The sequence below is a fragment of the Sus scrofa genome, chromosome 15 (genome assembly GCF_000003025.6).
Source record: "Sus scrofa isolate TJ Tabasco breed Duroc chromosome 15, Sscrofa11.1, whole genome shotgun sequence".
In the NCBI taxonomy this organism is placed as follows: domain Eukaryota; kingdom Metazoa; phylum Chordata; class Mammalia; order Artiodactyla; family Suidae; genus Sus; species Sus scrofa.
In genome coordinates this window covers 73,678,955-73,695,032 of record NC_010457.5, presented here as the reverse complement: position 1 = coordinate 73,695,032, position 16,078 = coordinate 73,678,955, and the positions used below count along the sequence as shown (strand labels likewise).

Here is a 16,078-nt window from a genome sequence, read left to right as displayed (position 1 = left end):
TAGTGCACACAGAGAAAGGAGAAAAGCAAAAGAAATTATACTGCCAGTGAATTTAAATGAACTATATATGAGACCAAGGAGGGCGGGCATGTAGACCCACATTATTAAAATTTGAAATTAATTCCCAATCTTCCTGAGGAGAATGGCTATAGGTTAAATGATAATGACGGCAATAATAACACATTTATATGGTGCCTTATGGCATATGCATAAATTATCTCTTTGCCTCTTCACGGAGACTCCTTTGTAGTTTCCTTAAATTTTTCGGTTAAGGAAACTGAAGTTCAAAGAGGGGGTTAAGATAGTAGCCCAAGTTCACACAACTAATAAGTGGCAGAGCTGAGTTTAATTTCAGATTCTCTAAATCTGATACTATTCCTGTGCTTTTGCTACATTATCCCAATAGTTTTCAGTAGTATTTGTCTAACAGTATTCTTAGATAGCAATGTAAGGAGGGCGTGTGAAAGGCGTACAAGCAGCCTGCCTAACTCAGAACCACTAGGAGCAGCTTACGTTGGCAGAGAAGCTGCGGCAGTCACCCCTGGTTACAGCAGCCTGGTACCGTGCCATCCGCTCCTTCAAGGACACCACCTCTTGGAGGTCTGATACACTGGCTTCGGCAAATCCACTCGCAGGTTTATTAGGGCCAGCAGTCCCTGTAAACAAATGTAGCATGCTTAGATATATTTCAGGTTTTGAAAAGAAAATATCATCACCTGAAGAGCAGTGAAGGCACTTAAAATATTTGGTCTCAGAAAACAGACCATAACATTTCACAGTATTTTCCATGTTTCATGGTCATGCTCTTTTTTCCCAACTTTCAAGCAAAGCTACAAAATACCTGTATAGAAGCTGTGCTTATACAACTATCAAAAGAAAATAATGTCCCCACTCCTACTCTTGGAATTATTATGATAAACAATAGGTATTTATTAAGAGATACATAATATTAATGAATATTCTTGAAGCACTGACTATTTGTTGGATTTATCAAGTGGTGTAAAGGCATCATTTCATTTAATTCTCTAACAGCCTCATTAGGTAGGTCTTATTATTTTCTAAAATTTATAGATAAGAAAACAGACATCACAGTAGTTAAAAAACTTTTCCATAGTCACACAATTAGTAAGTGGTTTGATTAAATATTTAGCAAGCCCCAAAACTGCTTCTTTATCTCTTCAAGGATATGGATCTTGCTAAAACATGTGAATACTATAAGAATTTCAGACTGTGCATTTTTTCCTTTATTCATAGAGGATTGTGTTCTATAAAAAAAGAAACAATAGTGCCATTAAAAAAGCTCTGTCAGTCATCTTAGATAGTTTGATATTTTCCCATGTAAGCTGTACCTGACAAAAATATAGGGTATTTAGGAATTACGTACTTGCAAACAGAGCAAAACACTGCATGATCACAAAATAACAATTGTTAGAAATAGAAAGGTCTTAGAGATGCTATTGTCTACCTAGTCTCACAACCTCCTTTGAGGTTTAAGGAAACACATCTAAATCTTTCCTTATGTACAAGGAACATAACGACCCTCCTTGGTTAACATGATTCTCCATGGTCATTTAGTTATGTGTGCTTGTCTCAAAGCTAGTTTTTTATATTTAATCCAGCATTCTTTGTTGTTATCTCTATGCTTGTTGGTTTACTATTCACTCTTAAAGAATTGTAATTCCAAAATCATTTCAAGGGCTCTTTCTGGGATCAAGCAATGTGGTGTGTGTGTTTCACTCATTTATATACCTCCTGCCTTTCACCTTAGGGCTGGTAGTTTTTTGGACTCATAGGGTTGGGGAGGGGGGTCTTAGCTATACTTTGTGATTTGAAATAGTTTGATTTAATTAGAATGAACCAAGGCCCAACAACCCCACATTACAGACCACCAAGCTATTCCCTTCCTACCCTGTTTCTCCCAGCCTCAACACTGAACCATCTTATTACATTGTTTGCTTTTCTATGAGCTTCTTTAAGGTTTATGTACACAACTTCTGTGACCCAGGAAAAATTAAATGTCATTTGTATTTTGATTCCCTGAGTATTTCATTTTCCATAAGGACTTCCTAGTCAATTAAATTTTCATTTATTTTAATTAAAGTTACAAATATATTTTAAAAAATTTTAATATTTATTTTTAATCTTTTCTTTCACATGTATCAGAAAGAAACAAAATTTAAAAGAATAAGACTTTTGTATCATATGAATGCTGTGATTGTACACCACTGTTCTATCACAATAAATGTCAATTATGTTTAAAAATTCAGCTGCCTTCCAAAACCTCATATCCACACAAAAGTATACTCCTCCAGTTGATCCTGATAAAAAGAGACTGCCACAAACTACTGAAAGTCTTTCGCATGCTGAAGAAAATATATCTTTATTTTTCTCTGAGGATTATCTATTTGCACAGATGAATTCCTTTTATGTTCAGCTGTACTCTTCTTACTTTGTTGTAAATGGTCACTATATAAATTTTATTGAACATGAACCACTAAAATTTTTCCATATTAAGATATGTTTCATTTTGTACATTATTCATAAAGATGTCATTCTTTTATTAATCTTAACAAAAAGTTAGCAGTTTATTTTTGTGAAAATTTACAGACAGTGTTTACTTTCCAAATATTTCAATTTTTATCATTTTTTGTTGTACTGGGAAATGCCTAAGATTAGTGGTCAGGAAATCAGTTGCCTGAGCATTAAGAGATCTGGATTCCATTTCCTTATGACTTTTTATTCTGATCACAGAAAAGACATTACATTTTAATCATTCTCCTTTTTTCTACATTTTTCTATATCTCCCTCTCTTTTTCCATCTCTCCCTCTCTTTTTCCCATAAGTAACTTTGCTTATGAAAGTTGGGTCATGGAGCAGAAAACCTACCTTGAGCTAACAAACTGTGTCCAGATTTTTTCCTAACCTCCTAAATCAATGTCTCAGTTTCTTCATCTGAAAGGCAAGGTGAGGCTTCCTGCCCATGGTACTACAGGGCAGTGTACCTATCTGCTCTGATCTTGATGCTGATGATACTTGATGTGAGCTGTAAGGTTGATGAGACAGCCCCTTTCCCAGGGATGAGTGGGGAAGAAATAGGATCATTGGTTGCCTGACCTCATGATGTGCTATTTTGGGAGACCTGGAGTGAGAAACGAGTTTAAGGTAACTTTAAAGAGAAAGGTAACACAGAAGAATGCATTGGGTGTTAGACTGTCAGATGTATTGCACAATAAGGGGAATATAATTACTATTTTTAAATAACTGTAGTGAAAAATGACATTTAAAAACTGTATAAAAATTTTTAAAAAGCTAATAATTGACTGAATAAAAAAGATGCTACTGTCATAAAATACCTGTGGAAAAAAAGGAATACTAGAACCTGTAAGCATATAAAACAGACCATGGAGGAACATGCTATAAGGGTAAAGTGATCTGTGAAAAAGAGAAAGGGAAACATAAAAAATTGCAGATGATTATTTCTGTTAGAAAGCATTATAAACATTAACATCACAAAACCATTGTACTAGAAGTCACTTATCTCTGGGGTTTAGAGGTAATTCACTGTGCACATGAGTAAATAAAATTTTTTAAAAGTAAATTCTCCAAAATCTCCAGAGTTAATGACATAGCTTGGCCTAGAATCCACTGCACCCATAATATGGGATATTTTACTTACTGATAAAAAATAATTGCTAATCCACACAAAATATTAATTCTTTGTGTGGTAGAATAAGCCCCAATAAAGCAGATAAAGAACATAGAGAAGCACTTTGGAAGAAAATAAACTACTAACAAATATAAGCTGTTACCCCAAAGACTATTAGAAACTAAAGATAAGAATGTCTTTTAGGGAGTTCCGTTGTGGCTCAGCGGGTTAAGAATCTGACTAAATCTACATCTAATAAAGATGTGGATTTGATCTCTGGCTTCGTTCAGTGGGTTAAGGATCCAACGTTGCCATGAGCTGTCGTGTAGGTTCCAAACCTGTCTTGGATCCCGCTTTGCTATGGGTGTTACTGCGTAGGCCAGCAGCTGCCCATTTCCATCCCTAGCCTGGGAATTTTCATATGCCACAGGTGTGGCTCTAAATAAGGAAAAGAAAAAAAAAAAAAAAAAAAAGACTGTTCTGTCGTTTAAAAGAATTCTGAAGTTCCAAGGGAAAAAAATATTATCTTTTGTAATATAAGAAGTTACATACTTCAGATAGATCCAACTTATGTCTACTTTCTATTTCCTTAAATCATGAGAGTTTGCGTGAACTACAGATCTATTTTTCATGAGCCCCAAACATAAGCATTTTGTCTGCAGTTTTTAAAAATGAAGAAACTGACTAAATCAATCAAAAATCAAATTTACGGAGGTTACAAAATTCATATACCTTTATGATTTTTACTTTCTGAGGAGAGTCTTTGTTGAAAAGGAAAGCATGTTCAAAAAAAACAAAGTACTACAATGTCAGGCGGAAGACCTTCCTCTTTTTCTTTTTTTTCTTTTTTAATTTTTTTTCTTTTTATGGCTGCACCTCTGGCATATGGAAGTTCCCAGGCTAAAGGTCAAATCAGAGCTGCAGCTGGAGCCTACAGCACAGCTACAGTAACACCAGATCCAAACAGCATCTACAACTTATGCAGCTTGCCCCAACCCTGGATTCTCAACCCACTAAGCAAGGACAGGGATCAAACCTGCCTCCTCACAGACCCTATGTCCAGTCCTTAAACTGCTGAGCCACGATGGGAACTCTGTGAATACCTTCCTTTCTTGAGCAATTACTCATCTGCCTTAGTCAGTCACAGAGGGATTGCATAGTCACACTTTTGTGTTTCCTTTGAGGTGATAAAATAATTGCTTTAAGATGTCAGGTGTTAGATAAAGAAAACAATGAGGAATAGTCAATGTAATTAATATACTTGGGAATTTTCTCCTAATTTCACAGTTTCTATTTTCAGTGAAGAATTCTTAGAAATATATATAGACTATTATCAAGAGGCATTTCAAAATGGTCAATGAGACATTTGCTGTGGACTATTCTTCTAACTAACTGTTCAGGAAATTTCAAAGATGGAATTTAGTGGTTTATAAAAATGATGTGTTCCCATAACATTAAGAGATGACAAACTTATCATTCCCCATTAAACAAATAATTGTCTAAAAATCTGAACAAATTATAAATATAATCTTTTAGAGTAACGATTTGAAAATAAAGGTTAATGGATTGATACAGAGTGCTAGGATCAATGCATTACTCAAAAATACTGTCAAAGTCAGAAAAATATTTATTCAGAAAATAGCTAACATGGCAGGATTTATAAGGCCAAGTGCTTTGTCGTGATCTTATTTCTAAAGTAAGATTTTCTAAATTTAAATGTCTTATTTTCAAAATATGAGAGGCACATTCCCAAACTGTTGTTGCAGATAATGGTTTTTTGTTTGTTTGTTTCTTTTCTTTTCTTTCTTTCTTTTTTTTTTTTTTTTTTTTGGCTGGGCCTGCAGCATATGGAATTTCCTGGGTCAGGAACTGAACCTGTGCTATAGTATCAACCCAAGCTACAGCAGTGACAATGCCAGGTCCTTAACCCACTGAACCTGGGGAACACCTGGATAATACTTTAAGGAAAGGATGACTGAGTCAATGGATGCTTTGGGATGAAAGATAGATATTGAGCACCAGGTACTTTATCTCTTTTTCTTTCCTTTTTTTGCTTTTTAGGGCCACACCTATGGCATATGGAAGTTCCCAGGCTAGGGGTCAAATAGGAACTACAGCTGCTGTCCTATGCCACAGGCACAGTAACGGTGGGATCCAAGCCTCATCTGCAACCTACACCACAGCTCACGGCAATGCTGGATCCCTGACCCACTGATCGAGGCCAGGGATCAAACCTGCATCCTCATGGATTCTAGTCGGATTTGTTTCCACTGTGCCACAAAGTGAACTCCCAAGCACCAGGTACTTTAAAATTAGCTTACAAAAGTATTGTGTACATTTTTAGTGAGCCACCTCATTACTTCTCTCTTTTGCCTACCCAGTGTGGATTATGTGAAAGTCTGTAGAATAAAGTAAAAAAAAATTTTTTTGACCTATTTTACTAAGACCTATATTTTACTCAGAGACCACTTGCTGGTGTCTGAGTTGTGAAGGTGATATTTGTTGTGTCTGATTTTTAGTAATTATGTCTGATTTATAAGCTATGGTAAAATCAGAAGAAAGGAAAGTTAGATGTGAGAAAATAATTAAGTGTATTAGAGATTTTCAGTAGAGTTAAAATACACATTGAAGGCAGTTAATAGAATAATATATATGCTGAAGAAAACCAGTAACATACTAACAAACATGTGAAAGAAGATGACAGAGGTAGACAACAGACAGCAAAATTCAAGCTACAAAATAATAGCATTTCAGTGGGAAGGTAGGGGAGTAGACAGAACAAATGAAATACAATGACCAATGAGGGAACAATGAGATAAACAGAATAAAAATTTGCTGAAAAAAATTTAGGCATAGATTTTAAAATACTTAACATTATATTCCAGGAATAAACAATTTTAAAATGCCAATATATCAGCAACTCCTGGTAAAATGTTTCAGATTTGAGGGAAAAGTTCTACAATCATCCAAATACATGAAGAGTTTATGTGATGAAGAAATAAAACTCAGGCATCCAGAGATCCTTTTATAATACTTAACACTAAAAGGAAATAGAGAACTGATTACTGGTTACTGAAGTTTTACTTTTGTGAACTAGAGTCTGCAAGTATTGAAGTTGTTACCCATGTGAGAAGTCAACAAAAAGTCAGGCACAGTCTATGTAGCAAAAGTCAGCCAAAAAGAAAACAAAATGACTTGACAAATAAAACCAAATGTAATAGTTACAGAAACAAACATGTCTCAAACTTCACACTAAAAGACAAAGGTAAATAAATCCAACTACATGCCACCTAAGACACAAAAGACAAAAAGAAAATATTGAGTAAGAAACTACCAGTCAAAAATAATTGAAGAGAAGTTACCATGGCTATATTTCTTTCATGCAAAGTAGCATTAAAAAATTAAATTAGAGGACCATTCTACAGAGAGAAGATGCCCACCTCCTCTGAAGCTGTAACAAAGGTGGGCCTCTACAAGCTGACTAGCATAGTACATAAAGACCATTTGAAGCAAGGAGGAGAATTGTATGGGTATATAATTGCTGTGGATGACTTTGACCTTCTTCCATCTTTGCCATATGAAACTTCAAAAATAAATTATATGAATTATATTTAATAAGGTTTATTTTAATATATTTATTCATTATTATTAAACAAATATTATTATCTACAATACACTAAGACACATTCACTATGCTCCAGAGCTTTCAGAATAGTTGACAAGAGAGATGGGCAATTATAGACTATGAGTTAATGGTTTTGCACCAGGTGAGTTGGGTGCCTACAGGGCAGAACATAATCCATGTGGGTGTGTCAGTGAGCTAGGTGGCTGGAAGACAGCCCAAGAGGTGAAACATCTGCTCTGAAATATGAAGAAGTTAGCCATGTGACTGTGGAAGAGAGGAAGATGCAGAAAAGAGAGGAAACAGCAGTATAACCAACAAATCATGTTGTGAAAATTAGGTAATGATTTTGAGGAAAATATCATTTCCTTACCAGACTGTACATTACAAATGGAGTAGTAGATAAAGAGTTAAATGATTTTAAAAATGATGAACCATCCTTAGAGAGATATAAGTAATTGATAAAATGATTGCCCTCTAAGCATAGAAATTCAAAGTAAAAAATAAGACAGAGGAAAACAGAAGAAGGACAATTACAATAAATAGGCTGAAATATTAATTTTCTGTAAAGAACATTGACTAGTTGGGGAAAAAACCTAACATTGTTGAAAAAACCCAATAAAGGACTCAAAAGAATGATTTACAGTAAAAAAAAAATCAAATATGTTTAAACTACTTTCTATGTGTCAGATATTAATTATTTAATGCTCTCAACACCTTGTGAGGTAGAGACTTTATTTATTTATTTATTATTTTTTTCTTTTTTGGCTGCTCTGCGGCATATGGAGTTCCCAGGCCAGGGATCAGATCTGAGCCAAGCGCAGTTGTGACCTATGCCACAGCTGTGGCAACACTGGATCCTTTAACCTATTGTGTCAAGCTGGGGATCAAACCTGAATCCTGACACTGCAGAGATGCTGCTGATCCTGTGCCCTCACAGTGGGAACTCCAAGATTGTATTTATTTTTAATTACTGTCATATAGATAAGGAAACAGATACAGAAAGATTGTAAGACTTCCTCAAGATCAGGTGGCTGGTGAATTGCAGAGCTGGAAGGGAAGCCAGTCTGGCTTCAGGTTCTGTGACTTAAGTACAATTCTATGCTACATCTCAAGAAGTACAAGTTTCTAAAAACCAAAAGACATACTCAAACATTCACCTTCCCAAGCAAGCAGATGAAGGAAAATTCAAAGAACAGAGATGCCATTTTTGGTTGTTAACTGATTCACTGCACATGCAGTAAATATATATACAATAAACAAAGAGTCCTAGATAGCTAATCCAATGTATAGTGATGACTGAAGAAATTCTAAGGTTTAATTGTAATTTGAACTCTCGAGCAGAAAAATGAAAATGTACAGATTTTTTTCTACAAAATTTTCTAAAATCAATTCAAGACACCTTTATTTGGTACAGACTAAAGGCCAGGCAGAGAACAAAGTGTGGGGCCACATGGAAGCCCCAGAGCTGACACAAATACAGACATTAGCTTCAAGAAGGCAAGCTTGCTTTTGGTATCACACTGATAGCCTTGCTATTATATCCTGGACCTATTATAAAGAAGTCAACTGCTTAGTACTCATAAAATTGATTTAGAACTAAATTGGGAAGTGATGAACTAAATTCTATCAAATGAAAATATATGCTCTATAACCCAGCTTGGATTTTTGTACAGGATATTATACTGATGGACATACCACAGACTTAGAGCCATTAGGATGGATACGTCTTCTGTAATTCTTAATATTTGCATATTTCTCAGCTAATAATAAAATGTATCTCTTTTAAACATTCAGAATGCTGCTGTAATCAATTTGTTTTGTATATTTTACACTCATTTGACTATTATAAAGCCAAGAAGTAGATGGAGACCAAAATGAAAGAGCAATTATATAGCACAATCTTGCATTAATTTATAGTTCTAAAAAACATGGAGAGGAAGGGCAAAGAGTGGAATGAGTGGAAGCATATGCCATGGCAGCACAAACCCTATACTATGGCATCCCTCTAGCCTACAAATATAGTCAGTCAGATTCCACCTATTAAACTAACATCCCCGTGGTTCCATTCCTCCCAAATGCATTGTGCTGTTGAGGGCACACCTGTCATCTTCCAAAAATCCATCCATTGATTTGATTAGCATGATTTACACACTAACAAAAACAGATCATTTCTCAGGATAATAAAAAGGATTAGTTCTTGCTTCCTTACTAACTGTTCCCTAACCAGTATTCTCTTAAATCCTGGAAGACATCCTGTACACCCAGTTGCCTGATAGATGAAAAAGACAAAATTTAGCAATGTGGTAAACAAAATATCGGTCCTTTGAAGATGTGCATATCCTTATCACCAGAATCTATGAATATGTTATTTTATGTGGCAAAAGGGACTTTGCAGATTTGACTAAGTCAAGGATTTTGAGATGGTGAGATTATCCTAGATTGTCCAAGTGTTCAACGTAGTCACAAGAGTCCTCAAAAGTGAAAGAGAGGCAAGAGTCAGAGTCAGAAAGTTGAGGGAATGACAGAGAAAGGGAGGGAGAGAAAGAGGGAGAGGGAGAGAGAAAGAGAAATATGCAGCACAGAATCAAAGCTAAGCTACTGGCTTCAAAAGTAGAGGAAAGGTTGCATGAGTTAAGGAATGTAGGCAGATTCTAAAAATTGGAAAAGAAAGGAAGCAGGCAAGTTCCCCCTTAGAGCTTCTAGAAGGAGTGGGACCCCAGCAATTCTCAATTTGGATTTTGAACTTCTGTAACTATAATATAATGGAATTGCTTGGGTAATTTGTTACAGCAGAAATAGGAAACTAATACACGGATCCACTGTACACATACATACACTTGACCCAGTAATTACTACACAGTTCATTCTTTTAAAGGCATATTTTAGTTCCAGCTCCCCTCAAATAAATTTATATAAATTTATGCACAAAAATACATCTCATAAATTTATATATAAAAACCACACTGAAAGCAACATCTTTGAATTTCTTTCTGCCCCAAAGAATAAATGTCCACCTTATAGATAAGACTCAGCATAAATGGCCATGTAGATTCTAATCTCTCCAAGTAACAGAACTTCCTCTATTTGTAATAACTTCTTTTCTAGACATGTCTCCTGTTTTCTGCAGCCTCTATCATCTCACAAGCAGTGCTTCTGGTAAGAGAGCAGTTATAAATGAATAGAATTTAGATCGACATTAAATAATCATTAGTACATTAATAGTGCTAGTTTGGGTATATTTGAAGATTTAATAATATTGCTATTAACTATTTTTAGTTAATTGCTTAGTTTAGTTAAAGAACTGGCCAATTAAACATGCAATAATTGAATAAAAAGAATTAATTTTCTTTGAAATGTTCAAATAAATTTAAACTATTAAATGCCTATAGATGATGCATATTTTTACAACGTAAGTCTCTTGCTAGTTTCCCTAGTACAGACTTAAATTACATTATAACAATGATAACTGTTAATGAGTGTCAATTATGTGTTAATCATTTTACATGTATTCTTATACATCTACATTTTACATCTAATCTTTTAACAACCCAATCTGATGGGTGGTATTATTTCCATTTTACTGATGACAAAAGTAACATTTAAAGGATAAAATCATATAGTAAGTGGCTGCTCCTGGAAATAAGTTCAGATATTTCTGGGTATAAGGATATTTAACCCTACATAGTCTCTTATGTAAATATTTTTCATTAAAATTTAACATGATAGGAGAGTTCCCACTGTGCTATAGTGGGTTAAGAATTTGATTGCAGTAACTCAGGTCACTATGGAGCCACAAGATTGATCCCTGGCCTGTTGCAGTGGGTTAAAGGATCTGGAGTTCCCACAGCTACAGCACAGGTTGCAGCTGCTGCATGGATTCAATCTTTGGATCAGGAACTTCCATATCCCATGGGTGAGCATAAATATACACATGTACACATGCACATCCACATCTATACATATACACACACATACAAACATATATATAACATGACTGAAATTGAGAAAACAATACCATTTACCATTGCATCAAAGAGAATAAAATACCTAGGAATAAACCCACCTAAAGAGGCAAAAGACCTATACTCTGAAAACCATAAAACCCTCATGAAAGAAATTGAGGTCTTTCCTCAAATTTCCTTTGAGGATAGCACAAATAGATAAAGAGATATATCATGCTCCTGGATTGGAGGAACAATATTGTCAAAATGATTATACTACCCAAGGCAATCTGCAGATTCAGGGCAATCCCTATTAAATTACCAATGGCATTTTTCACAGAACTAGAATAAAAAAATATTGAAATCTGTGCGGAAACACAAAAAAACCTAAATAGCCAAAGCAATCTTGAAAAATGGAGCTGGAGGAATCAGGTTCCCTAACTTCAGACCATACTACAAAGCTACAGTTATAAAAAGAGTATGGTACTGGCACAAAAACAGAAATATAAATCAGCGGAACAGAATAGAAAGCCCAGGGATAAACACATGTACCTATGGTCAGCTAATCTATGACAAAGGAGGCAAGAATATACAATGAAGGAAAGATAGGCTGTTCAATAAGTGGTGCTGGGAAAACTGGACAGCTACATGTAAAAGAAGGACATTAGACCATTCTCTTACACTATATATAAAAATAAACTCAAAATGTATTAAAGACATAAACATAAGACTAGATACTATAAAAGTCTCAGAGGAAAACATAGGCAGAACACTCTTTGACATAATTTGCAACAATATCTTTTTGGATCCACCACTAAGAGTCATGAAAATTAAAACAAAAGTAAACAAATGGAATCTAATTAAACTTAAAAGATTGCACAGCAAAGTAAACCATAAAAAATTGAAAGACAACTCACAGAATGGGAGAAAATCTTTGCAAACAAAGCAACTGATGAGGGATTAATTTCCACAATATACAAATATCTCACACAACTTTATATAGAAAAAAACCCACTCAAAAAATGATCGAGGAGTTCCTGTCGTGGTGCAGTGGTTAACAAATCCGACTAGGAACCATGAGGTTGTGGGTTCGATCCCTGGCCTTGCTCAGTGGGTTAAGGATCCAGCATTGACATGAGCTGTGGTGTAGGTCGCAGACGCGGCTTGGATCCCGTGTTGCTGTGGCTCTGGCACACCGATGGCTACAGCTCTGATTAGACCCCTAGTCTGAGAACCTCCATATGCTGTGGGTACAGCTCTAGAAAAGACAAAAAAAAAAAAAAAAAAAAAAAAAAAAAAGATTGGAAGATCTAAATAGACGTTCTCCAAAGACAGACATATGGCCAAAAACACATGAAAAGGTGTTCACAATTAATTTTTCCCCCACCCTTTCTTCTGTTGCAACATGAGTATCTAGACAAAGTTCTCAATGCTACTCAGCAGGATCTCCTTGTAAATCTATTCTAAGTTGTGTCTGATAAGCCCAAGCTCCCGATCCCTCCCACTCCCTCCTTGTAATGTATACATGTAAGGATAACCTGACCCCCTTGGTGTACAGTGGGAAAATTAAAAAAAAAAAAAAAAGGTGTTCACCATCACTAATTATTAGAGAAATGCAAACCAAAATTACAATAAGATTATCACTTCATACCAGTCAGAATGGTCATCATCAAAAAGCCTGCAAATAACAAATACTGGAGAGGTTGTGGAGAAAAGAGAACCCTCCCATACTTTTGGTGGGGATGTAAATTGGTACAACCACTATGGAGAACAGTAGGGATGTTCCTTAAAAAAAAATAAGTATAGAACTACCATATGATCTAGCTATCCCACTCCTGGGCATATATATAGTGAGACAAAATCATAACTTGAAAAGATACATACACCCCAATATTCATTGTAGCACTATTAACAATAGCCAAGAAATGGAAGCCACCTAAATATCCACTGACAAAGGAATGGATAAAGAGGAACATATGTCTATATATAAAATATATACACACACACGTACATACAATGGAATATTAGCCATAAAGAAGAATGAAATAATGCTATTTGTAGCAGCATGAATGGACTTAGAAATTGTCATACCAAATGAAGTCAGAGAAAGACAAATATCATGTGATAACACTAAAATATGGAATCTAATAAAAATGATGCAAAAGAACTTATTCACAAAACAGAAACAGACTCAATGATTTCAAAACCAAATTTATGGTTATAAAAGGGGAAATGTTAAGGGGAGGGATAAAATGAGAGGTTGGGATTGACATATACATGCTACTATATATAGTAACAAGGATTTCCTGTATAGCAGGGGGAAATCTACTCACTACTCTGTAGTGACCTATATGTTGAAAGAATCTGAAAAAGGAATGGATTTGTATAACTGATACACTTTGCTGTACACCTGAAACTAACATAGTATTGCTAAGTCAAATATACTCCAATACAATTAAAAAAAACATGATAAAGTAAATTCTTAATTAAGGGTGTGACTCCTCCTTTCTACTTCTTAAAAATCTACATGCAAATCCTTTATTTCAGTGTATCTAGGGATAGATCAATGGGAAATCAATAAGTTGAATTTCTTTGGCTCTAAGTGAATCCTTTTTTGTCCTTAGAAGCATGAGTTTAGAATTAGAAACCAAAGAAAATTCTTCAGTTATATTTCTTCGGTCACTACAGAGATAAAACTTGAGATGGGGTTAAGTATTGATCCAAGCAAGCAGGGAGAGGGATGAACTTCACTATAATGGATGGAAAATGCAAAGCATGTCCACTACTCTCATTTTCTATTGATTGCTTTTGCCTCGGGGCATGGGAGGTGCCCAGTATGCTTCCATCAAAGTTTCCTCTTGTTTCGATCTGCATCCCAGCTATATAATAAGGGCATTTGATAAACTCTCCTCTTAATGCTTTAGGCAAACATTCAGTAAACATCTACTGCCCATCTACTGTTGACTGAACATAGTGTCTAGAACTGGGCACAATTTAATCACTGTTGTATTTAGTCTTGTTCTACCCGAAAAGAGAAGAAAAATACCAGAGAGATCCTCAAGAAATACAGCATTCTAAGAAGTGTTGGTCTGGCCTTATCTTTAAAAACAGAAATACAAAATGTTGGTTGCATCATTTCAACATGCTGACTTATGCAGGAAAGGAATTCCCAGCTGGCTGGCCTTGCTAAGGAAGTGGGCTTATCAAAAGACACACCAAATGGAGCTTTCCTTCGGTGGGGAATCCTGAGGAATTTGGTGGCACACACTTTACATCCCCACCCCCCAAACCATGTTCATTTATATTGAGATCAAAATGAGTTAAAATGGATCACACCTAATCAGATTTGATGGGGTTGAAAAGACCCTTTCTTATATCACCATAGTGGTCTGATTTCTCTCCAGATTTCCCCCCCTTAACCTAGGCCGTGAGTGGCTCCCTCTGCTGTGTTCTACCAACATTTAAAAAGTACACTTCTGTTTGTGATACTTATTACCTTTAGTATATCTTTGAATCTCTCCATCCTCCCTACTTTTACCTTCCACCTGCATGCAAGTTCCTTAAGCAAAGAGCCAAGTTAAACTCCTTCCAAAAACCTGTTCTACACCAGGTTCTGTTTGGTTTAATCCTGCAGGATGCAGACCCTGCAGGGAGATTAATGATCCGCTCTGGACTCAGAAAGCCCAATATTTATTCTATCTCTGACACGTGCTACTTTAAGCAAATTGTTTAGCCTCTTGAAGCCTCTTTCTTCTCTACCACGAGAATTATATCAGAACCTAAGGATTGCCTGTGAGGACTGAGGGAGACCTTGTTAAAGTAAGTTTTCCAAAGCATCTTGCACACAGTAAATACTAAATGTTCACCTTAGGTATTATTATTCATCCTAGGTACTATTATCCAGATGATTTGAGATGATACAAATCTGAGAATAATAAAACTTATGAAATTTTCCCAAATCGCAAAGCTAGTAAGTAGAAAGGACAGGACTTGACTCCAGCCCCTATGAATCTAAAGGCTATAAGAATATTCCATTCCTCTTGATAAGACAAGTATCTACCATATCACTTGAAACAAAGAGAAAGCAAGACTATGAATGAATAGATGGTTCCCTTCATGGAGCAGCAGAAATTAATCTGACTAGAATCCATGAGTATGTGGGTTCGATCCCTGCCCTTGTTCAGTGGGTCAGGGATCCGGCATAGCCATGAGCTGTGGTGTAGGTTGCAGATGTGGCTGGGATACCACAGTTGCTGTAGCTATAGCGTAGGCTGGCAGCTGTAGCTGTGATTCCACCCCTAGCCTGGGAACTTCCATGTGCCGCAGGTGTGTCACCTAAAAATAAAACTAAAAAAATAAAAAAAGAAAGAAGTAAGAAAGAATAGATAATTATAGGAAGAGATGGGGCAAATAAGGTGACATAGTCCTGCTCTTTTGGCCACAGGAATGGAGAAAATATACAAAAGAGAAGAATATCAAAGTACATAGTATCTGAAGCAATAGTTTATCTGTATTTTTGGCATTAGCCAATGAATCATCAATTTTTCACCAGCAAAGCATGGGGGCAGTCCCCTGAACATGTAAAGTACATGAAAATCTCCCTAGTATATCACAGGGATGGATCTGCTCCTAGTATATCACAGGGATGGATCTGCTCCTTTTCTCCTGGCAAATGATTCCTCATGATTTCCCCTACTCTATGTTTCTCAGGCAAAATCATGAAACCATCACTCAAAGTTCTTCACATTTTTCATCTTTCTGTGGGGGCTCTGAACAGTGGGCTTGGCAGTGAACCCTGGCCTGGACTAGTCAGGTTGTACGACTGGTCCAGTCCCTAAGTCTCTGCTGCCCTTGTCTCTGCCTCCC

General features: G+C 35.9%; 1 protein-coding gene across 3 annotated transcripts in view; it reads right to left on the bottom strand.

Annotated features, from left to right (window-relative positions):
- XIRP2 (xin actin binding repeat containing 2) overlaps positions 1 to 16,078 on the bottom strand; it is a 75,171-nt gene that overhangs the window by 46,014 nt on the left and 13,079 nt on the right. For 2 of the 3 annotated variants that reach the window (XM_005671902.2, XM_013984219.1), the window contains one exon: positions 514 to 656. In XM_005671902.2, the coding sequence (XP_005671959.1) occupies positions 514 to 570 (57 nt within the window). In that variant the 5' untranslated portion in view covers positions 571 to 656. Of the gene's footprint in view, positions 1 to 513; positions 661 to 16,078 lie in introns of those variants that run through there. The other variant, XM_021076512.1, reaches the window with a different exon arrangement.